The sequence below is a fragment of the Lucilia sericata genome, unplaced genomic scaffold (genome assembly GCF_015586225.1).
Source record: "Lucilia sericata isolate MDLA Ls3-8-SP2 unplaced genomic scaffold, ASM1558622v1 Contig000456F_arrow, whole genome shotgun sequence".
NCBI lineage: Eukaryota > Metazoa > Arthropoda > Insecta > Diptera > Calliphoridae > Lucilia > Lucilia sericata.
The window spans coordinates 146,573-171,865 of NW_023994471.1; the positions used below are offsets into that span (position 1 = coordinate 146,573).

General features: G+C 29.3%; 3 protein-coding genes across 7 annotated transcripts in view; 1 reads left to right on the forward strand and 2 right to left on the reverse strand.

Moving 5' to 3' along the window:
* LOC119605083 (centrosomin) overlaps positions 1 to 25,293 on the forward strand; it is a 71,016-nt gene that overhangs the window by 19,758 nt on the left and 25,965 nt on the right. Inside the window, exons 1-2 of one of the 5 annotated variants that reach the window (XM_037958016.1) lie at positions 3,717 to 4,039; positions 18,280 to 18,979. The exons of 3 other annotated variants lie outside the window; for them this stretch is intronic. In XM_037958016.1, the coding sequence (XP_037813944.1) occupies positions 18,894 to 18,979 (86 nt within the window). In that variant the 5' untranslated portion in view covers positions 3,717 to 4,039; positions 18,280 to 18,893. Of the gene's footprint in view, positions 1 to 3,716; positions 4,040 to 18,279; positions 18,980 to 25,293 lie in introns of those variants that run through there. One more of the 5 variants, XM_037958019.1, reaches the window with a different exon arrangement.
* The window catches only part of LOC119605085 (ubiquitin-associated domain-containing protein 1), a 48,511-nt gene continuing 34,388 nt past the window's right edge, over positions 11,171 to 25,293 (reverse strand). Inside the window, exon 7 of the mRNA XM_037958024.1 lies at positions 11,171 to 11,905. Within this exon, the coding sequence (XP_037813952.1) occupies positions 11,886 to 11,905 (20 nt within the window). The 3' untranslated portion in view covers positions 11,171 to 11,885. The remainder of the gene's footprint in view (positions 11,906 to 25,293) is intronic.
* LOC119605087 (lysozyme 1) lies at positions 23,881 to 24,573 on the reverse strand. Its single transcript, XM_037958027.1, has one exon. The coding sequence runs from the start codon at positions 24,466 to 24,468 to the stop codon at positions 23,923 to 23,925; it is 546 nt and encodes a 181-aa protein (XP_037813955.1). The 5' UTR covers positions 24,469 to 24,573; the 3' UTR covers positions 23,881 to 23,922.

Sequence of the window (25,293 nt, forward strand, 5' to 3'; positions counted from 1 at the left end):
TTAAAGAGATAAGTCAATAATCAGTATTTGTTTCGTGAGAGGAATTCAACCATTTAAAAACCTTCAAACTTTAAAGAGCGGCTCACGTGGATCCCTCTAGTGGTCGTAGGAGTCCTTTATAGTGTTACTAATTCCATTGTTAAGATTTATTTCTAAAAAATACATTCTGGACAATGGAAACTAGGAAAACATCTTCTGGAAGTGACTTTCGATTCGAAAATATTTCACATTGAACTACAATTACCAAGGATTGGGAATTGGGGATCTATTGCCTACCCAACTATAAATGAAGACGATCAGCTAAGTTGCCATATTAGAAATAGGAGATAGACCGGAGAGTCAAAAGAGAGAGTGAAAAAATGTTTTATTTCGAAACGTTGTCCATATAGTTGGCCTTCAGTTTTTATCAAAAGATCTCTCGAAATCGACGAATGTAATTTGCGGAATCTGCAATATTTCGAATGTTCTACAAGAAACTGCAAACTGATCCGCGAAAGATCACTTCTCGCATGTTAATATCGTTCTAATATTGGAACATTTTAAAGAACTTTTCAGATTGACTTCATATAATGTTTACTTTTTCAAAATGTTTAACTAAATTTTAAAATGAGCGATGGTTAACTACAGATAATTAAACATCATCCTGCAATATTATTTTCGCTTTCTCTTTCCTCTTTTTGTTCAACTCTCAAATTTCCTATAGGGCATAGAGAGCGTGTAATTATTCCTATTGTCATCTCATTTTGCTTTACAAAATGTGTATATTTATTTATTGAGGAAAAACAGCATCTTCTACAGGGTCGTTGTATGAGTACATATGTATCTATGTGTGTGTGTGTCTTTCAAAGAGTGTATGACACGAGTCTATTTTTCCATTCTCCTTGCTCTTCATGGATGTACGTTAACATTTATTAACGAATAGGCATATTAATGTTGAATAAGAAAATGTGTATGTGGGTATGTAAAGTACTGCTACATGTACCCCCTAGAACTAAAACAGCAACAACTACAACTACTGTAAAACAGGGATGGAAAATTGGAATTGGAAACTAACTTTAACCAATAAGATTATATGCATAGAACTGTAACAGAACTAGAACAGAACTAGAATAGAACTAGAATAGAACTAGAACAGAACTAGAACAGAACTAGAACAGAACTAGAACAGAACTAGAACAGAACTAGAACAGAACTAGAACAGAACTAGAACAGAACTAGAACAGAACTAGAACAGAACTAGAACAGAACTAGAACAGAACTAGAACAGAACTAGAACAGAACTAGAACAGAACTAGAACAGAACTAGAACAGAACTAGAACAGAACTAGAACAGAACTAGAACAGAACTAGAACAGAACTAGAACAGAACTAGAACAGAACTAGAACAGAACTAGTACAGAACTAGAACAGAACTAGAACAGAACTAGAACAGAATTAGAACAGGACTAGAACAGAACTAGAACAGAACTAGAACAGAACTAGAACAGAACTAGAACAGAACTAGAACAGAACTAGAACATAACTAGAACATAACTAGAGCATAACTAGAACAGAACTAGAACAGAACTAGAACAGAACTTGAACAGAACTAGAACAGAACTAGAACAGAACTAGAACAGAACTAGAACAGAACTAGAACAGAACTAGAACAGAACTAGAACAGAACTAGAACAGAACTAGAACAGAACTAGAACAGAACTAGAACAGAACTAGAACTGAACTAGAACAGATCTAGAACAGATCTAGAACAGAACTAGAACAGAACTAGAACAGAACTAGAACAGAACTAGAACAGAACTAGAACAGAACTAGAACAGAACTAGAACAGAACTAGAACAGAACTAGAACAGAACTAGAACAGAACTAGAACAGAACTAGAACAGAACTAGAACAGAACTAGAACAGAACTAGAACAGAACTAGAACAGAACTAGAACAGAACTAGAACAGAATTAGAACAGGACTAGAACAGAACTAGAACAGAACTAGATCAGAACTAGATCAGAACTAGAACATAACTAGAACATAACTAGAACAGAACTAGAACAGAACTAGAACAGAACTAGAACATAACTAGAACAGAACTAGAACATAACTAGAACAGAACTAGAACAGAACTAGAACAGAACTAGAACAGAACTAGAACAGAACAAGAACAGAACTAGAACAGAACTAGAACAGAACTAGAACAGAACTAGAACAGAACTGGAACAGAACTAGAACAGAACTAGAACAGAACTAGAACAGAACTAGAACAGAACTAGAACAGAACTAGAACAGAACTAGAACAGAACTAGAACAGAACTAGAACAGAACTAGAACAGAACTAGAACAGAACTAGAACAGAACTAGAACAGAACTAGAACAGAACTAGAACAGAACTAGAACAGAACTAGAACAGAACTAGAACAGAACTAGAACAGAACTAGAACAGAACTAGAACAGAACTAGAACAGAACTAGAACAGAACTAGAACAGAACTAGAACAGAACTAGAACAGAACTAGAACAGAACTAGAACAGAACTAGAACAGAACTAGAACAGAACTAGAACAGAACTAGAACAGAACTAGAACAGAACAGAACTAGAACTAGAACAGAACTAGAACTAAACTAGATATAAACTAGATACAAACTAGAACTAAACTAGAACAAAACTAGAACAAAACTAGAACTAAACTAGAACTAAACTAGAACTAACTCTGAACTAAACTCGAACTAAACTAGAACTAAACTAAAACTGACCTACAGCTGAAAGAGAAGTGAGCGTCTATGGAGTAGTCTAGTCCATGTGATAGTCCATTATAGACAAGTCTCAAAAAGTATTTAACAAAGCACCATATCAGTGAATTTTCCAACCCTGTTTGTACAGTAGATTAAAGAAAAACAAACAACCATATTGAGAAATTGATTAAATGAGAGAGTGTATGATATATTCTAAAGAGAGAAAACTCACCCCACTAAACATCCCAATTATACACACATATTGTTAGAAAATGAATGATGATGGTATTTGTCACACAATATATTGAGGAAAACAACACATCTGCCTGACTGACTGAATGCCTGCCTAAATGTTTTTGTATTTTGTTTTTGCTGTGAGGATGAGAGTACATTTGTGGAACAACTTGGAGAGTGTATGTTTAAACATTTCATATTCAGTTATGTTCTTGCTTTCGGTTTAATTACACATACATTTTGTTAAGTTTGCTGGCTGAATAAAAAAAACTACTATACGTCAAAAAATTGCTTATTTTATTCTTTAACAAAAATATACTTTTATAAAAATTTTCTTTACAAATACAAGAGAAAAGTTTTATACACAATACAGTGAAATATAAATAAATAAAAAGAAAGATTAAAATAACAGATGCCAAAATACAAGAATAAAAACAAAATAACATTAAAATAAAAAAGCTTTTTTCTTATAAATTGTGTTTAAATTTTTTTAAAAGAAAGGAAAAATAAGAAAAGATTTTTTGAAAAAGAATTGTGAAAAAAAAAAGAATTTTTAAACCAAAAAAAAGTGCGCGTAAGAATAAAGATTTAAAAACAAATTTTAAGTATGAAGTACTTTTTATAAAAATTAATAAATTTTAAATTACGTTGCAAAAAGTCTTTTTTTGTTGCGGAAGCTGTTTTAAGAAAAAAATTGTGTTTAAAATTATTGTTTAAAAAATTTTTGAAAAAAATTATAACAAAAACCAAAGAATTTCTAAAAATTTTGAAAAGTGCAAAAAAGTTCTAATTTGAATTTATGACAAAAAAAAAAGAAATAAATTCTTTATTTTTAATTTATATTAATTGAACTTTATTAATATTAGTGTTGTTGTTATTGTAAACAGCAGCATACATACACACAAGCATCATCAAACACCATCATCTCCTCTTTATTATCAACATCATCACCACAACACCCCTCTGCGAAAAAAAAAAACACACTCTCTCTTGGAGTAAACTATACTCTTTACACTTAAACAAAAAATTGTGTTAAAAAATTCTTAAACAAAAAAGGATTTTTTTTGCTGCTAAACACCAAAGGTAAGTTTTAAAAATTATTTATTATAAGAAAATCTTAAGCCTTCTTTTATGCCTCAAAAAATACGTTTGCCTCTTTTAATAAATTCAAACAAATTTTAAAAATTTTTTAAAAGTATTTCTTTTAGTGTTTTTTTCACCCCCTAAAATTTAGTTTCCTATTTGTTTGCTTTAGGGATTTTTCTGTTACATCTTTTCTGTTAATTTTTAACATCTGTTCAACTATTGCTATTTGTTGTTTTTGCATTTCATCCCTTACTTTCTTTACAAATTACGCATTTCAGTTCTTTTTCTATTCCATTCATTCTATTTCATCTTTTTTTCTTTACATTTTCATGTTTTCTTCTCATCTGCGTTATTTTGAAGGATTTTTTCTAATTGTTTGAAATTATTTTTTTTTGTTGGGGTTTATGATTCATCATCATTTTTATTAGAATATTTATTTGTTTTTCGGGGGGAATTTTTATCAACAAGTTTGTTTTTTGGTTGACAAATTTATTAATTCAAGGAATTTTTTATAAATTTTCAATGTCATTTTCTGACTTGCAGACTATAGATTGGATTATAATCCAGATCACACTATAAACTAGACTGGTTATAGACTAGACTATTGTTCAGAATACAGACTGGTCTAGTCTATAAAGTTCTAGTCTATATAGTTCGAGTTCAGTTCTAGTTAACCTCTAGTGCAGTTCTACTAGTTCTAGTTCAGTTCTAGTTATCCTCTAGTGCAGTTCTACTAGTTCTAGTTCAGTTCTAGTTCAGTTCTAGTTCAGTTTTAGTTCAGTTCTGGTTCAGTTCTAGTTCAGTTCTAGTTCAGTTCTAGTTCAGTTCTAGTTCAGTTCTAGTTCAGTTCTAGTTCAGTTCTAGTTCAGTTCTAGTTCAGTTCTAGTTCAGTTCTAGTTCAGTTCTAGTTCAGTTCTAGTTCAGTTCTAGTTCAGTTCTAGTTCAGTTCTAGTTCAGTTCTAGTTCAGTTCTAGTTCAGTTCTAGTTCAGTTCTAGTTCAGTTCTAGTTCAGTTCTAGTGCAGTTCTATTTATTTCTAGTTCAGTTCTAGTTCCGTTTTAGTTCAGTTCTAGTTCAGTTCTAGTTCAGTTCTAGTTCAGTTCTAGTTCAGTTTTAGTTCAGTTCTGGTTCAGTTCTAGTTCAGTTCTAGTTCAGTTCTAGTTCAGTTCTAGTTCAGTTCTAGTTCAGTTTTAGTTCAGTTCTGGTTCAGTTCTAGTTCAGTTCTAGTTCAGTTCTAGTTCAGTTCTAGTTCAGTTCTAGTTCAGTTCTAGTTCAGTTCTAGTTCAGTTCTAGTTCAGTTCTAGTTCAGTTCTAGTTCAGTTGTAGTTCAGTTGTAGTTCAGTTCTAGTTCAGTTCTAGTTCAGTTCTAGTTCAGTTCTAGTTCAGTTCTAGTTCAGTTCTAGTTCAGTTCTAGTTCAGTTCTAGTTCAGTTCTAGTTCAGTTCTAGTTCAGTTCTAGTTCAGTTCTAGTTCAGTTGTAGTTCAGTTCTAGTTCAGTTCTAGTTCAGTTCTAGTTCAGTTCTAGTTCAGTTCTAGTTCAGTTCTAGTTCAGTTCTAGTTCAGTTCTAGTTCAGTTCTAGTTCAGTTCTAGTTCAGTTCTAGTTCAGTTCTAGTTCAGTTCTAGTTCAGTTCTAGTTCAGTTTTAGTTCAGTTCTAGTTCAGTTCTAGTTCAGTTCTAGTTCAGTTCTAGTTCAGTTCTAGTTCAGTTCTAGTTCAGTTTTAGTTCAGTTCTAGTTCAGTTCTAGTTCAGTTCTAGTTCAGTTCTAGTTCAGTTCTAGTTCAGTTCTAGTTCAGTTCTAGTTCAGTTCTAGTTCTGTTCTAGTTCAGTTCTAGTTCAGTTCTAGTTCGGTTCTAGTTCGGTTCTAGTTCGGTTCTAGTTCAGTTCTAGTTTAGTTCTAGTTCGGTTCTAGTTCAGTTCTAGTTCAGTTCTAGTTCAGTTCTAGTTCAGTTCTAGTTCAGTTCTAGTTCAGTTCTAGTTCAGTTCTAGTTCAGTTCTAGTTCAGTTCTAGTTCAGTTCTAGTTCAGTTCTAGTTCAGTTCTAGTCTAGTTCTAGTTCAGTTCTAGTTCAGTTCTAGTTCAGTTCTAATTCAGTTCTAGCCCAGACTATAGACTTGTTTATAGCCTAGACTGTGAAGTAAAATATAGTCCAAATTATACTCTATACTAGTCAATACTTCAAACTATATATTTGTTCAACTTGTCTCACCCTATTAAACATTTATAATTCTGTTTTGTCAACAAATCAAAGTAATCGGACCTAGTGCAAAGATAAGGCCACATATTGTCAATATTTCAAATGCATCATTTTTTGAAAGAGGTCACAAAAGATTAAAGTTTAAGCAAATATAAAACAGTTTATTAACCCATACTCTCCGCTTTCTAACATGGGTTTATCTTATGGAATAAATTTAAGGAAATCTAATGACTAAATACAAAACAACAATTGAAAAACAACTGCCCCCTATATCTATATAAATATTTTTGTCATTTGTTTTTATTTGAGGGGTTATCAGTGTATTCATTCACTCATTTCCCTTAAATAATGCATGAATGTATTCAATTTCTTATCAGTCGATACGACAGCTTAGTTTAGTAATATTAAAATAAGAAGTTTTATATTAAAATAAACATTTACGGTTTGTATTTAATTTATTTTTGTAATAGCATTTGAGAATGAGTAAATTTTGTTGGAAAAATATTATAATAACATTTAATGTTAAATCATACAACTACTGCCCCCCCCCCCCCCTTTCGTACTTATTGTTATACATAGTTCAAACGAACTGCACTCATTAACTTTTTTATCATTTGATACAATATTTTGTAATAAATATTATGTTAGAACTGTTAGTTTTTATTGATTTTTGTTTTGTATATAGGTTAATAATGCATTTTGAAAAAAATATTGTAGAAACCTCAAATCTCAGGTGATTACACATTTTTTTATATACAAATTATACATATTTTTTTTGTTATAGATTTATGGGCTAGAAAAAAATTGATAGATAAATTACTTTGGTGGTATTCTAGCACCTTTTCATTTTAATAATCATTCACACAAAATTATTACTGAAAAAAACTACTTTAATGTATTTACTTTCTACTAACGGAATCCATAAAGGTGAAAAGATTTCTTTTAATTTTTATGTTTTTAAAACCAAAAGATGTTTTTCTACTCACCAGGTATTATAGTTTTCCAATTTTGTATTCAAATTTAGTATAAACTAAAACTCTGTATTAAGGTGTCAATATGAAATGCTAATACTCACCTCAGGAGGTGAATATTACGAAAATTAATAGCTTTTAGTAAAAAGGCTTTTGTAAACAGGTTTTCATTAATTTTGAAATTTAATTTAGTTTAAAATAATTTTTGTTTAATTTTCAATTTTGTATATTTTTCTTGAAATAAAATTTCGAATTAAAAATCATTAAAAATAAATTTTATTTAATTAGCAAAATTGGTGAGGCAGTGGTGAAATTTTAATCGAATAATAAAATAAAATCGAAATTAGAGGAGTTGACAGGTAGATTGATCCAGAGTCAATAAATTGAAATGTAATAAAAAATCATAGATAGATAGATAGATAGATAGATAGATAGATAGATAGATAGATAGATAGATAGATAGATAGATAGATAGATAGATAGATAGATAGATAGATAGATAGATAGATAGATAGATAGATAGATAGATAGATAGATAGATAGATAGATAGATAGATAGATAGATATATATATATATAGATAGATAGATAGATAGATAGATAGATAGATAGATAGATAGATAGATAGATAGATAGATAGATAGATAGATAGATAGATATATAGATAGATAGATAGATAGATAGATAGATAGATAGATAGATAGATAGATAGATAGATAGATAGATAGATAGATAGATAGATAGATAGATAGATAGATAGATAGATAGATAGATAGATAGATAGATAGATAGATAGATAGATAGATAGATAGATAGATAGATAGATAGATAGATAGATAGATAGATAGATAGATAGATAGATAGATAGATAGATAGATAGATAGATAGATAGATAGATAGATAGATAGATAGAATAGATAGATAAGATAGATAGATAGATAGATAGATAGATAGGGAATGATCTATAGTCAGAATATTATTGATTACTCTGTAGCCAAGAAACTACAGATTGATCTATAGTTTAGAGACTACAGATGGATGTATAGTCTAGAGACTACATATGACTCTATAGACAGGAGACTATATATTGATTTATTGATTGATCTATAGTCAAAAAGCTATAGATTGATCTATAGTCAAAAGACTACAGATTAATCTATAGTCAAGAGTCTACATATCGATCTGTGGTCAAAAGGCTACATATTGGTCTAAAGTCAAGAGAGTATATATTGGTCTATAGTCAAGACACTACAGATTGATCTATTCTCAGGAGACCACATATTTATCTATAGTTAAGAATCTTCAGATTGATCTATAGTCAAAAGGCTATAGATTGATCTATAGTCAGGAGATTGATTTATAGTCTAAAGTCTATATATTGATCTATAGCTAAAAGGCTATAGATTGATCTATAGTCAGGAAACTACAGATTGTTCTATAATCAAGAGACTACAGATTGATCTATAGTCAGGATACTATAGATTGATCTTTAGTCAAAAGACTACAGATTGATTTATAGTCAAAAGACTACAGATTAATCTGTAGTCCAGAGAATACACATTGACTGTAGATCATATCATGACTAGAACATATCTATGGTCAGAATACGGCAGTTTTGATCTTTAGCCAAGAGAGAAACACCCCCGAAATTGTCATTTAAAACGATCGAGTTGCAATTATAGTTTAAACTCATTTTAATTAAACAAATAAAACTATTCATAACAATTATTTTTGCAACGTAATTCAGTAACTTACTACCAGTTCAGTTACCAAAATCAGTATTGATTTGAAAAACCAGATTTATCTTTTCGTCTAACAAATTGCTCACATTTGTTTAGATAAAAAGAATAACAATATGTTTTGTTTTTTTTTTTTTTTCTATACATTTACTAAAGTTTTCCCACACAATTAAGGTATGAACTTGTTCATGAAAATTCACAAAACAAAACATTATACACAGATGTCTGACACAAAAAGCCATCAACGTGTAGTTTTGAAAACACTGAATTGTTTTCAATTCTAAGCTTAATGTCATTGCACAAATAATTTAAGCAAAAAAGTGGAAAAACAAAAAAAAACTATTTAATACTAATGAGTTTGAGCCGCTCTAGAATGCATTCATATATAAAAGTATGGGAGCTGCTTTAAAACACCTTAAATGGCATTTAATTAACAATTTATTACAAGCGATTTTTATCATAAATGGAAAGTGTTTTTTAAATATTTTTTTTTAAATGTGTGTGCATTTTAACAATTAAACGTTTTGGTTTTAATATAAAAACCAAGCTTAATGATTTATGTGTGTCAAATAGCTTAAGTATTTTATTTTTATTTAATGATTTCCTTTATAGATTAATTAAATACTTTAATTTTTTTTAATAATATTTTAAAAAAAAGTGATTAAAAATTGTTCAAACTTTTAAGTAAGTTGTTCAGTTTTGAGCAGAATTATATGTAAATTACAATTGAAATGATTGACTTAAGATCAATCCTTAGTCTCTTGACTGTAGAACACTCTATGGTCTATCAATTGTAGATCAATTTGAAGTCTCTTTACTAACGATCAACTGACCATAGATCATTCTAAAGCCTCTTAACTATAGATCAATGTATAGTACGTTGAAAATAGATCAGTCTATAGTATCTGAACTGCACATCAATCTACAACATATTCTCTTGATCAACAATCGTTCTTTAGTTTCTTGACTTTTGATCAATCCATAATCTCTCAGCTGTTGTAAATCAATCTTTATTCTCTTAGGTACAGATCAATCTATAGTAACTCAATTGTAGATCAATCTTTAGTCTATAGTCTGTCATCTGTAGATTAATATTTAGTCTATTGTCTCTCAAGTGTAGATCAAATTTAGATCATTTTATGGTCTCTTGGCTATAGATCAATGTAGATTTTGATGAGAATCAGTCTATAGTATCTAGAGTTCAGATCAATCTTCAATAAAGTCTCTTGACTGACGATCAGTCTTTAGATTCTTGACTTCAGATCTATCTATAGTATCTACAGTGAAAATTTGATATCTTGACTGCTGATCAATCTATAATCTTTGGACTAACTATTAATCTATTGTCTCTCTTGACTATCTAGGATACAGATCAGTTTGTAGTCTATTGTGGATAGATCAAGTCAATTGTTTCTAAACTCCCTATCAATCTACAATATTGTCTCTTGTTTATTGATCAATCTGTATTCTTTTTACTATAGATCAACCTATAATCTCTCAACGGAAATTCAATCTTTAGTCTCTTGACTGTAGAGCAATCCAAAGTTTCTCATTAGTAGTATTTGGTCTGCAGAACAATCTATATTCTCTCAAATGTAGATCAGATCTATCTATAGTATCTACAGTGAAAATTTGATATCTTGACTGCTGATCAATCTATAATCTTTTGACTAACGATTAATCTATTGTCTCTCTTGACTATCTAGGGTACAGATAGGCTATTGTGGATAGATCAAGTCAATTGTTTCTAAACTCCCTATCAATCTACAATATTGTCTCTTGTTTATAGATCAATCTGTTTTCATTTTACTATAGATCAACCTATAATCTCTCAACGGAAATTCAATCTTTAGTCTCTTGACTGTAGAGCAATTCACAGTTTCTCAATAGTAGTATTTAGTCTGCAGAACAATCTATATTCTGTCAAATCTAGATCAATCTTTAAACTCTTGAATGATCAATCTATATATCTATAGTCTCAAAACTGCAGATAAATCTATAGTCTACAGACTTCAGACCAATCTCTAGTCTCCAGGTTAACGATCATTTTGTATTCTCTTAACTGTAGATCAATATTTACTCTCATGATTGTAATCTCTTGACTTCTGAAACTGTTTCGTATGGAAAAAAGTTTTCTAAATAAATTTTTCCTCTAGAAATCTTTCTTCTTTGAGCAGTTTTTTGAAACGATTCACAAGATTAATTTCCTTCGATCATTAACACACTCTTTACAGCTCGTTTATTAGTCATTTATCATTTAATTAGGTTGTTTACACAAATAACAAATCAAAATACTTTTCCTCTTCTTCCACCAAATGGTCAGTAATTATTTTTATTTCGAAATTTTTGTTTATGTTTATTATCGATTATTTCACAATTTCAAGCAGGATGTCTCGTCGTTCAATTATAAACAACAATCATTTTCAAATAAACTCAAACATTTTATCGGCGACTATACTGCAATTTTGCTAAGAACTTTATTGATGAAAGATGGACCAAGGAGGAGTCAGATGAAGCAGCAAAAAAAAAGTGTTTATTATTTATTTAAGCAAACATTAAATGACTTTAATGCTGCAGCAGCCCAAAGAGTCCAGTTGTAATCATGATAGTGCGATTTAAATGTTATTTTTTCGATTTTTTCTTTCTTGATGCGGGTGTTGAAAGAAAAACGTCTGATGTTGGGCGTTTTTTTGTAGTTTTAAACCGATTTTCTAGACATTCATTTTTAATTTAAAGTAGGTATTTCTTTTTTTATTTCGTTTGTTGTACATATGCAAGTTGCAGTTATGTTTTAGTGTGTTATAATTTGTTAATTTTCTTCCATCTATGTTGGGGCCTACAATTTTTTGTCTGCTGTTGTTTTTTGTTGTTTCCTTTGATTATGAATGAGGTGGTGATGAGCGTTTTTGGATCGAAATAAAACCACAGTGTTTATAATTCAATTATAGCCGCACAAAACAACCTACACAGAAAAATAAATAAATAAAATAAATATGTATGTGCTGCGTGTACATTTGAATATAAAATTATTTTTTATGTTTTTTTTAGAGTTGGAGTAGGGAAAAAATCGTAAAAAAACTGCATTTCTATAACGAATTAAAAACAGGGTAAAGTAGTAGGAGGTGGCAAATAAAATCAAAACCTAGAAGAGAACTAGAACTGAACAGAACAGAACAGAACAAAACAGAACAAAACTCTAACTAGAACAGAACTAGAATAGAACTAGAACAGAACTAGAATAGAACTAGAACAGAACTAGAACAGAACTAGAACAGAACTAGAACAGAACTAGAACAGAACTAGAACAGAACTAGAACAGAACTAGAACAGAACTAGAACAGAACTAGAATAGAACTAGAACAGAACTAGAACAGAACTAGAATAGAACTAGAACAGAACTAGAACAGAACTAGAACAGAACTAGAACAGAACTAGAACAGAACTAGAACAGAACTAGAACAGAACTAGAACAGAACTAGAACAGTACTAGAACAGAACTAGAACAGAACTAGAACAGAACTAGAACAGAACTAGAACAGAACTAGAACAGAACTAGAACAGAACTAGAACAGAACTAGAACAGAACTAGAACAGAACTAGAACAGAACTAGAACAGAACTAGAACAGAACTAGAACAGAACTAGAACAGAACTAGAACAGAACTTGAACAGAACTAGAACAGAACTAGAACAGAACTAGAACAGAAATAGAACAGAACTAGAACAGAACTAGAACAGAACTAGAACACAACTAGAACACAACTAGAACACAACTAGAACACAACTAGAACACAGCTAGAACACAACTAGAACAGAACTAGAACAGAACTAGAACACAACTAGAACACAACTAGAACACAACTAGAACTGAACTAGAACAGAACTAGAACAGAACTAGAACAGAACTAGAACAGAACTAGAACAGAACTAGAACAGAACTAGAACAGAACTAGAACAGAACTAGAACAGAACTAGAACAGAACTAGAACAGAACTAGAACAGAACTAGAACAGAACTAGAACAGAACTAGAACAGTACTAGAACAGTACTAGAACAGTACTAGAATAGAACTAGAACAGAACTAAAACAGAACTAGAACACAACTAGAACACAACTAGAATACAACTAGAACTGAACTAGAACTGAAGTGACCCAAACATTTAATATGGATCAGTGGTGCTCAAACACATACTACCATAGACTACTATAGTTTTATTTGTGTTGGTAAAACAGAAATAAAAACCGTCTCTGATAAAAATCAATCTGCAGTCTCATGACTATAAGTAAATCTGTAGTGTCTCGATTAACGATCAATCTGTAGGCCCTGGATTATAGAACAATCTGTTTTCTCTTGACTCTAGATCAATGTATAGCCTTTTAGTTGTAAATGCCTGAACTAACGATCTCAATTCGAAGTCTCTAGACAACAGATTAAGCTTTTGTCTCTTGCCTGCAGATCTCAACTATAGTCACTGGATTATAGATCAATCTGTATTCTCTTCTGTAGATGAATCTTTAGACTCTTAAATAACGAACAATTTGTAGTCTTCTGACTATAGAGTAACCTTTAGTCTTTTGACTGTAAAACAGTCTAAGTACTATTAACTATAGAATGATCTTTAGATGAGTTTGTACTCTCCTGACTCAATTTATTGTTTAAATAACACCTTTTGTGAAAACACCTTGTCTTAGAGTGCAGAGCACTTTTTAAACGGCACACTTTTTGTATAAAGAAATATTTATTTTATTTAAAATAATTGTATTTTAAAAACTCGTGCAGGCGTCAAACTGACGTATAAATTAAATACTATTTTAAAATTCACTAAATTTTAAAATTTAAATTATATTTTTTTTAAACAGAAAAAAGTAAAATTTTGTTATAAAATTTTAGTTTGGGGAAATTATATATAAGGGAAGCCATTTTTTATGTGTTTGGTGCTCACAACTTGTTGCTCTCTTTTACAGTTTATTTTGATTTCCATAACCATTGACAGTTTAACAATTTGAGGTTATTTTATTTGTACTTACTCCTTAAACATGAGGTTACCATGACTAAAACTGTTGGCACAACAAATCCACTTCAGTATTTTGTTTTTTTTTTTTCAAAGTATATAGTTTTTTAAAGGAATAACTAAAAAAAAACAAGTGCTCCCAAAATTTTTCATTCAAAAATAAATTTTCATTTAAGCTTTCAAAACAAAATCTTGATATTTTGCTAATTTCCAAAAATAACTACAAAAAAACATGATGTTTGCCCCAAAATAATTTATATTGTTTAAAAAAAATTTAATGTAATATTAAAAAAAATGGCAGCCAGTCTACAATTGACTAAAAAGCAACAAATCTTAGCTAACTACAACAACAGCAACTACTACTTACAAGTAAGTGCTAAAAATCTCATTTGGTTGTCATTTTGGCAAGAATTTCGTCTTTGCTTGTTCTTTGAAATCATTGTGCTCTAGTTTTTCTTCATTTTTTTTTACTTTTTTTGTTTTTGTCATCATATTCTTACAAGTGAGTACTTGCAGTTACACTTGTTTTATTTTTATTAATAACAGGCCTGTCTGTGCATGTTCTAAACATGCCTGTTTTTTTAATAAACTTTTTCTTTACAAATGCATTTAAATTAATAATAATTTGTTATATTTTTCAGACATTTTCTAATTTATTTTGATTTTTTCTTTAAGTTGTGGTAAAATTTTAATATGTTGACATGATTTTTGTGTGCTTTAGGTTTTTTCCTTAATAATTGTGTAAATTTTAGCATTTTCTGCTTAATAATGATGAGAATTTTTGTAAATCATTAATAATTATTATATACACGGTGGCGTATACGTGCGTTTTAATGCAATTTACATTTTACAATTTAATTTCTTAATTAAATATTAATTCAAATTTGTTTATTTTGAGTTCAAAAGTAGCACAAAACTGATGGAATGAGAACAAATCATTTTATTACATATACATACATAGATTTTGAAGACTTTACAAGAATCGTTATACAATAGATTGGATCGTTAGTTTATGGTTTCTTGATCAATTTGTAATCTCTATAGATCAATATAAATACTCTTGATAAAAGATCGATTGGTACTCTCCTGGTTTTAGATCAATTCGATATCGCTTGGCAATTGATTAATCTATAGTCTTTTGACTATGGTTTTTGAACGATTGATCGTTCTATAGTTTCTTGACAATAATCTCAATTTTGTAGTCTCTTGACTAGAATGCAATCAATAGCCTTATATAATATATGACCTCACAACTGTAGATCAATCAATCTGGTTTCTTGTCCAAAGACCAATTTATAGTCTCTTGTCTATTGATCGATCAAGAGTACCTTCTCTATAGATCTATCTATAGTATCTTCTCTATAGATCAATTAGCCTATAATCTTCTTATCATAGATTAATCTATAGTCGTCTGACAACAGATCACTCTATAATCCATCCCATACTGACCATTGATCAGTCTAAAGTATCTTTACTATAGATCAATTTACAGTCTCCTAACCGTAGATCAATATAAAGTTTGAGAACCATAGATCAATCCAAAGTCAGTTGCCTATAGATCTATCTACAGTCTCTTCCCTAGACACCAATCTATGATATCATGACCAAAGTCCTATTTATCTTGTCTATTGATCGATCTAGAGTACCTTCTCTATAGATCTATCTAAAGTACCTTCTCTATAGATCTATCAGTAGTATCTTTTCTATAGATCAATCAGCCTATAATCTTCTGATCAAAGATCAATCTATAGTCGTCTGACAACAGATCACTCTATAATCTCATACTAATCATTGATCTCATTGATCACTCTAAAGTGTCTTTACTATAGATCAATATATAGTATCTTGTCTATAGAATAATCCAAGGCCTCTTCATTATGGATCAATCCCATTGATCTCTTGACTAATAGATTGGTGTCTTTATTTATTCTTTGGAAGAGCTGCTTTTTCTTTACAAAAGTCTCTTCCCAAGGCAGTTACCAGTTACTCTATACATTTTAGTGGGTACTCGATTTTTCATAAAAATTATTAAAATTATTTTAAAATCATAAAAATAAGTGCAAAGTTATAGGAAAAAAGAAGGTTAATATCTAACGGGTACCGGTTACCCGGTAAATTTTAGTGGTTGCTTTAACTTTTTTTGGTAAAAATTATTAAAACTGGTTTAATATTTCAAAAATAGTTAACAATTTTAAGCAAAATCAGAAAACATAGCAAATGGATAACGGTTACGTGATCGGTTTTAGTGGGTGCACGCATTTTTTCTTCATAAAACTCATAGAATCTTTGAAATTATTATAAAGTTATTAAAAGAGGAGGAGAATTAATGGGCGAAAACCGGTTACTTGCATGATTTCAACGATTGCTCAATAAATTTTTGCGGGTACTCGCAATTTTTCTTCATAAAAACTCATGGAATCTTTGATATAAGTATTAAATTATTCAAAAAAAGAGGAAAAATATTAATCGAATAGCGGTTACTCGCATGATTTACACGGTTACTCGTTAAATTTTAGTGGGTAATCGCAATTTGTCTTCATAAAACTCATGGAATTTTTTTCTAAAACTTATGGGAACTTTGTATAAAATTAATGAAAAGGGAGGAACATTATTAATCGAAAACCGGTTACTCGCTTGATTTAAACGGTTACTCGTTAAATTTTAGTGGGTAATCGCAATTTTTCTTTATAAAACTCATGGAATCTTTGAAATGAGTATAAAACTAATGAAAGGGGAGAAAAAGTATTAGTCGAAAACCGGTTACTTGCTTGTTTTAAACGGTTACTCGTTAAAATTTAGCGCGTAATCGCAATTTTTCTTTATAAAACTTATGGAAACTTTGAAATGAGTATAAAACTAATAAAAAGGGAGGAAAATTATTAGCAGAAAACTGGTTACTCGCTTGATTTAAACGATTACTCGAAAAATTTTTGCGGGTACTCGCATTTTTTCTTCATAAAAATCGTGAAATCTTGGAAATAGGTATTAAATTATTGAAAAAGGAAGAAAAATATTAATCGAGTAGCGGTTACTTGCCTGTTTTAAACGGTTACTCGTTAAATTTTAGTGGGTAATCGAAATTTTTTTTTACAAAACTCATGGAATCTTTGAAATGAGTATAAAACTAATGAAAGGGAAGAAAAAGTATTAGTCGAAAACCGGTTACTTGCTTGTTTTAAACGGTTACTCGTTAACATTTAGAGCGTAATCGCAATTTTTCTTTATAAAACTTATGGAAACTTTGAAATGAGTATAAAACTAATGAAAAGGGAGGAAAATTATTAGCAGAAAACTGGTTACTCGCTTGATTTAAACGATTACTCGAAAAATTTTTGCGGGTACTCGCATTTTTTCTTCATAAAAATCATGAAATCTTCGAAATAAGTATTAAATTATTGAAAAAAGGAAAAAAATATTAATCGAATAGCAGTTACTTGCTTGTTTTAAACGGTTACTCGTTAAATTTTAGTGGGTACTCGGGTGTTTTCTTTTAAAACAAATGGAATCTTTGAAATAAGTACAAAATTAATGAAAGGGGAGGAAAGTTATTGACCGGATACTCTTACGCTTGATTTACATGGTTACTCGATAAATTGTTGCGGTTACTTGCATTTTTCCTTTATAGAAATAATGGAATTTTTAAAAAAAGTATTAAATTATTGAAAATTCCAGGAAAATGTTAATCAAATAGCGGTTACAAGCTTGTTTAAAACGATTACTCGTTAAATTTTAGTGAGTAATCGCAATTTTTCTTTATAAAACTCGTAGAAACTTTTAAATGAGTACAAAATTAATGAAAAGTGTGGGTTAATATAAGCAGAAAAATGGTTACTCGCTTGATTTAAACGAATACTCGTTAAATTTTATTGGGTAATGGTAGTTTTTCTGCATAAAACTTTTGGAATCATTAAAATAAGTTTGAAATTATTGAAATAAAGTGAAAAAATATCAAGCGAATACCGGTTACCCGGGTACTCGTTACATGTTTATGATTGTTTTTGCATAATTTTAAATGATATTTATAATAATTAATCATTTAGCAAACATTAAGGACATGTTTAAACTTTAAAATTTTAAGTATTTTTGCCAAATTTAGTCAAATTAAAAACGACATTGACAGTTGTTATTTTTAATTTGATTTTATTTTGAATTTTTTATTTAAAATTTACTTTTCCTTTAGCGAAAAAAACTGGGTGTGAATAAACTTGTGTAGATAATTTGCAAAATGTATTTTTTGAATGGTAAAAAAGGCTAAAAGAAAACATCAAACCAATTAAAACTATTTAGATGTAGAAAATTTATTTTTAAACAATTTCTAATTCTAGATCAAATAAAACACAATTAGTGTGAACGCAGACATACACACACAGGAAAACAACAACCAAATATTATAAATGATGAACCCTTAATAGAGGAGTTTTTACTACATGTGGCAAACACGACGGACTCACTCATCGTTTTTTTGTTTGTTTTTCGTTTACGTTTTCTGCCTCTACTGGCTGCGTGTGTGATCAAAATTTAAAGTGACTCACTCATGCTGCTGCATCATCATATGCCTGCAAGAACAACGCAACAACAACTTAATTTAATTAGATTGAAATATAAAATTCAAACTGAAATTTCAAAAAAACGTAAAAGAAGAAAATAATTTACAAATAAAATACTACTCACCAACAACAAATTAACAAACAAACAGCATATCAAATTGATATTATAATAAACTTTTTCAATAAAATATTGAATGTTGAAACCAAAGATTTTGTAAACTGCAAAGAATTTCAAAACAAAAATAAGTGAAACCAAAGAGTCTGAAAAAAAAGTTTAACAAAAGAAAAAAAAAAAGAATATTTTAAATATTCGACCAAAACTACCAAAAACAAACAAAATAATTTTTATTATTTTAACAATTAGATTTATTTTAATAATTAATGCCTTAAATATGTCGGGTATATTTCGTAGTAATTCAACTTCGAATCATACAAATGATTCAACACCCAATAAACGTTTTTCTTTCAGTGCATTTTGGTAAGATTAATATTATTATTTATTTATTTATTTTAAATTCTTTATAGAGCATGCAAAATTTCTTCGTCTAGTATTAAAAATACTTTTATGATTTGTTTACGCTAACCTCTAGTGGTTAACCATTAACCGATTTGTTTTCCGCTTTCAAATTTTTCTATTTATTACTTTTAAGAAATTCTTATTACGTCTTAAGAAAAAACATTTTTAAAGCATGACCGTTCAAAAACCACAACTTTTTAAAGCTAAAAAATATTATTAACCAGTTAACCGGTTACTTGTTATGAGTAACCGAGCCATTAACCAAGAAAATTAACTTTTTTATATAGTTTTACTAAGAAAAGTAGTTTTTTTTTACAAAAAATCCATAAAACGGTTTAAAATCTTAAAAATGGATATAATGGTTACTCGATTACTCGTTAAATTTTGAATAGCTACTTGCTTATTTTTTGATAAAAAACATTAAAACCTTTAAAATGATAGAAATAGTTATACATTTTACCGAAAAGAAAGATATATAGTAAATGAATATCGGTTACTTGTTACATTTTGGTGGGTACTCACACTTTTTTTGGTAAAAGTAAATAAAATATGTTTAAAATCTTTGAAATAGTCAAGCAAATAGTTTTGAGCAAAAGAAAGAAATATATTAAACGGGTACCGGTTACTTGTTATATGTTGGTGGGTACTCCCACTTTTTTTTGCTAAAAGTAATTTAAACATGTTTAAAATCTTTCAAATAGTCATATATTTCAATCAAAAGAAAGAAATATATTAAACGGGGACCGGTTACTCGGCAAATTTTAATGGGTACTCGTATTTTTTCGATAAAAATCATTAAAATTTGTTAAGATACATATTATTTTTAGATTATTAGTAGAAAATATAAAAAATATATTCAATGAATACCGGTTACTTCTGAAATTTTAATGGGTACTCGCTCTCTTTTAGATAAAAACCATTATAACGTGTTTAAAATCTTTAAAATATATAGAAAATTTAAGCAGAAGAGCGAAACATATTAAACGGTTACCGGTTACTCAGCGAATTTTTGTGGTTACTCGCATTTTTTTTAATAAAAATCATTAAAATTTGTTTAGATTCCTAAATATAAGTAGAAATTTAAGAAAAATAAGGAAATATATTAAATGAATAACGGTTACTTGATAGATTTTAATGAGTACTCACATTTTTTTGTGACAAATCTCATAAATTTTAGTGGTTACTCGACCTTTTTGAGAAAAAATCTTTAAAATTTTTTCACATTCATAAAAATAAGTATAAAATTTAATAAAACCAATTATTATATTAAATTAGTACCGGTTACTTGGTTGATATTAGTGAGTACTCTTCCTTTTTTTCACAAAAACCATAAAATAGTTTAAAGAATCTTAAAAATTTGTATAATAATGATAAAAAGTCATGAAAATATGTAAGACTAATCAGTTTATGAAATGACTTAACCGGGTACTCGTTAAATTTTAATGGGTACTCGCACTTTTTTTTGCTAAAAATCTTTAAAATATGTTTAAAATCATAAAAATAAACGTAAATTTTAAGCTAAACAAATAAACTTATTAAAGAACTAGCGGTTACTCGTCAAATTTTAGTGGTTACTTGAACTTTTTAGTTGAAAATTATTTATTAACATGTTTATTATTATTAAAATCATAAAAATAAATAAAAAAATACATAAAATACAAAAATAATATCAATTGAGTACTGGTTACCCGTTAAATTATAGTGGGTACTCGCACTTTTTCCCCCCAAAAATCATAAATATTTGTTTAGAATCATAGAATAATGTATAAATAGTTGAAAAAATCAAGAATATATTATATATTAATCGGTTAATCGCTTGATTTAAACGGGTACTCGCTAAATTTTACTGAGTATTCGCACTTTTATAGATAAAAATCATTAAAATTGTGTTTAAAATCTTTATAAAAAGTAAAAATAATAGAAAAAACTATTCTAACATTCATTGAGTATTGGTTACTCGCAATAATTTTTCATAAAAATCATTAGAAATACTTTAGAATTGTGGAAATATGTTAACGTTCAGAAAAAATTCACAAAAATATTAAACGGCAAGCGATTAGTTAATAGATTTAAACGAGTACTCGTTCAATTTTAGTGGTTACTCACAATTTTTCTGCATAAAAATCTTTGAAAACCTAGAAACTTTGCTATAAAAGTATAGAGTTGATGTTAAAGTTGAGTTAAATATTAATTGGGAACCGGTTACCCGCTTGACTTTAATGGTTACTCAAATATTTTTTTCCATGAAATTTTCATTTTTCAAAATTTCATATATTCAATTAAAAATTGGCATAATTTTGCTTTTATAAATAAACCGATTACTTTTTCACACTATTCCCTCTAAAGCATGCCTATGCAAGCGCGATAACATTGTTTACATTGTAGATTTTTTCTTTCGTATAAATTTTTATTTATTTATATGACTTTACAATACAAATAGACGACGTCTTTGAAAACAACAACAAGTAAGACGACGTATTTTTACATTTATTTTTATACAAAAAAAAAAAAAAAAAAATTCATTTGATTTCAAGCAAATAATCACTTTGTAAAGAACACATCAACAAGACTATAAAATATACAATTTAAAACAAAACACATTCATAATGAAGTCAAATGAGTTTTACTACGAATAAAAGAGCAAAGTTGCAAAAAAATTGTAAATAAATTAAATAAAAATTATTTCAAATTTAAATGAAGTTAAAATTTTAGAAAAGTTTTAAGAGGATTTAGGGTTTATTTGAGTATAATTAAAAAAAATATTGTTGAATTTTACGAATTTTATCAATAATTTAATTAAAATTATTTAAATTTGCTTAAGCTTTATTTTATATAAATTTTCTTAAAAGTACTTATTTGGTTAATTTTTTTTAACATTATCTTTTATTGAATTGAAACTGTAACGGAAGTTTGTGTCACATTTAAAAATGGAAATTATGAAATCTATTCAAGCAGAAATATTTGGGTGGGATTTCAAATTTTAGTTGTTTTTTAATTAAGATTAGAACCGTAATTTGTACAACATAGCAACAACATTTTTTACTCTTTATAGAATAGTTAAGTATCTTATCAAATAATTCTTAATAGAAAACTCTTTTTATATAGAAAATTGTAATTACACTCCTCTCAAGAAAACTCTAGTTCTAGTTCAGCTCTAGCTTAGTTCTAGTTCAGTTCTAGTTCAGTTCTGGTTCAGTTCTAGTTCAGTTCTAGTTCAGTTTTAGTTCAGTTCTAGTTCAGTTCTAGTTCAGTTCTAGTTCAGTTCTAGTTCAGTTCTAGTTCAGTTCTAGTTCAGTTCTACATCTGTTCTAGTTCAGTTCTAGTTCAGCTCTAGCTTAGTTCTAGTTCAGTTCTAGTTCAGTTCTGGTTCAGTTCTAGTTCAGTTCTAGTTCAGTTCTAGTTCAGTTTTAGTTCAGTTCTAGTTCAGTTCTAGTTCAGTTCTAGTTCAGTTCTAGTTCAGTTCTAGATCTGTTCTAGTTCAGTTCTAGTTCAGTTCTAGTTCTGTTCTAGTTCAGTTCTAGTTCAGTTCTAGTTCTGTTCTAGTTCAGTTCTAGTTCAGTTCTAGTTCAGTTCTAGTTCAGTTCTAGTTCAGTTCTAGTTCAGTTCTAGTTCAGTTCTAGTTCAGTTCTAGTTCAGTTCTAGTTCAGTTCTAGTTCAGTTCTAGTTCAGTTCTAGTTCAGTTCTAGTTCAGTTCTAGTTCAGTTCTAGTTCAGTTCTAGTTCAGTTCTAGTTCAGTTCTAGTTCAGTTCTAGTTCAGTTCTAGTTCAATTCTAGTTCAGTTCTAGTTCAGTTCTAGTTCAGTTCTAGTTCAGTTCTAGTTCAGTTCTAGTTCAGTTCTAGTTCAGTTCTAGTTCAGTTCTAGTTCAGTTCTAGTTCAGTTCTAGTTCAGTTCTAGTTCAGTTCTAGTTCAGTTCTAGTTCAGTTCTAGTTCAGTTCTTGTTCAGTTCTAGTTCAGTTCTTGTTCAGTTCTAGTTCAGTTCTAGTTCTGTTCTAGTTCAGTTCTAGTTCAGTTCTAGTTCAGTTCTAGTTCAGTTCTAGTTCAGTTCTAGTTCAGTTCTAGTTCAGTTCTAGTTCAGTTCTAGTTCAGTTCTAGTTCAGTTCTAGTTCAGTTCTAGTTCAGTTCTAGTTCAGTTCTAGTTCAGTTCTAGTTCAGTTCTAGTTCAGTTCTAGTTCAGTTCTAGTTCAGTTCTAGTTCAGTTCTAGTTCAGTTCTAGTTCAGTTCTAGTTCAGTTCTAGTTCAGTTCTATTAGTTCAGTCTAGTGCAGTTCTAGTTCAGTTCTAGTTCAGTTCTAGTTCAGTTCTAGTTCAGTTCTAGTAGTTCATTTTTCAGTCTAGTTCAGTTTTAGTTCAGTTTTAGTTCAGTACTAGTTCAGTTCTAGATCTGTTCTAGTTCAGTTCTAGTTCAGTTCTAGTTCAGTTCTAGTTCAGTTCTAATTCAGTTCTAATTCAGTTCTAGTTAAGTTCTAGTTCAGTTCTATTTCAGTTCTATTTCAGTTCTAGTTCCGTTCTAGTTCAGTTCTAGTTCAGTTCTAGTTCAGTTCTACTCCAGTTCTACTTCAGTTCTACTTCAGTTCTACCTCAGTTCTACTTCAGTTCTAGTTCAGTTCTATTTCAGTTCTATTTCAGTTCTAGTTCAGTTCTAGTTCAGTTCTAGTTCAGTTCTAGTTCAGTTCTAGTTCAGTTCTAATTCAGTTCTAGTTCTGTTCTAGTTCAGTTCTAGTTCAGTTCTAGTTCTAGTTCAGTTCTAGTTCAGTTTTAGTTCAGTTTTAGTTCAGTTCTAGTTCAGTTTTATTGGATAATGTTAACAAAGTTTTCTTTAGAAAGTTTAAGATTAAAAAATAACTCATCAACTTTCAATAATTTTCTTCAAAAAAATCCATTTATTTCCTTTTCCAATTTCCATCTTACACAAAACAATATTCAATATCACTTAAACTCGTCGACGTTTCATTACAAAACTCTCCATACACTGACCAAGCCGTCCAACCCTGCTGTTTCAATATAATGCGAGCACATCGAACCGCTTGTGTTATATCATCCAACAGTAAATCCGTACAATTAACATTACACTCATTAGCCGAAAAGAATAAATCACGAGATTTATTTTGTGGTTGACACCAATATTTATCGCTTATTTGAAATATGCCATAATCAAAGGAACCATCTAAATTACGTTTGCCAATGGCATCGGTATGATAACGACTCTCGTATTCCGCTATACACGACCACAAAGGTAATTCCGTTTTGGGCACGTCCAATATATACAGTTGACCTGCAAATTCACATGGCTGTAGACGACGCGTCTGCGCAATATGAATAAATTGTAAAAACGTCACTAATATGCAAATCCGGTAAAGAACAGCACGTGCTAAAATAAATTGTTTTGATGGCAGGCGTTGTTGACAATATGAGTTTTTATTGGAATTTTGATTAGGATTTATAAGCAGCATTTTATTAAGAAATAAAACTTTTTAATTTTAATGTTGTGTATTTATGACCAATTGTTTAACAATGAATGACAGGAAAAATGTTATTTTAAAAGTACATATTGTTCAATTCCATCTCTCACTCTCCTACAATTGTTATTTAATTATTAGATTTTTTTTTTGTATTTTATTGTTTATTTGTTGTCTATTGTTTATTTTATTAAAAAAAAACAACTTTGCAAGTTAAATCTGAGTAAAGTTAAAAAAAAAATTTAGTTACTTTAATTAATAGTTTTTTTTCTTTCTTTTAAACAATAATTTTAACAACAAGAAACCGGTTTCGAGTTTCAACATAGATTTTTATTTATAAAACAATAGATGTTTAAATTTCTGTTGCACTTTTTTTGCGTGTTTAAAGTTTGCGACCGTGAAAAGCATATTTATATGAGAATAGAAACATAATTAAGACGTTAAGCTTCATATCTCTACTGAAAGATGTGAACACTATATTCTATAGGAAACTTTAAATACAAATTTCTTTACAAAAGTGTGAACACCGATTTCTATGGAAAAGTTTTCTTGAGAAAACTTTAAAATAGTGTGAACACAGACTAGATTATAGAATAGGCTATAGACTAGACTATAGAATAGGCTATAGACTAGACTATAGAGTAGGCTATAGACTAGACTATTGACTAGACTATAGACTAGACTATATACTAGGCTATAGAGTAGACAATAAACTAGACTATAGACTAGATTATACGCTAGAATAGACTATACACTAGACTAGAATAGACTATAGACCAGACTGGACTATAGACTAGACTATAGACTAGACTATAGACT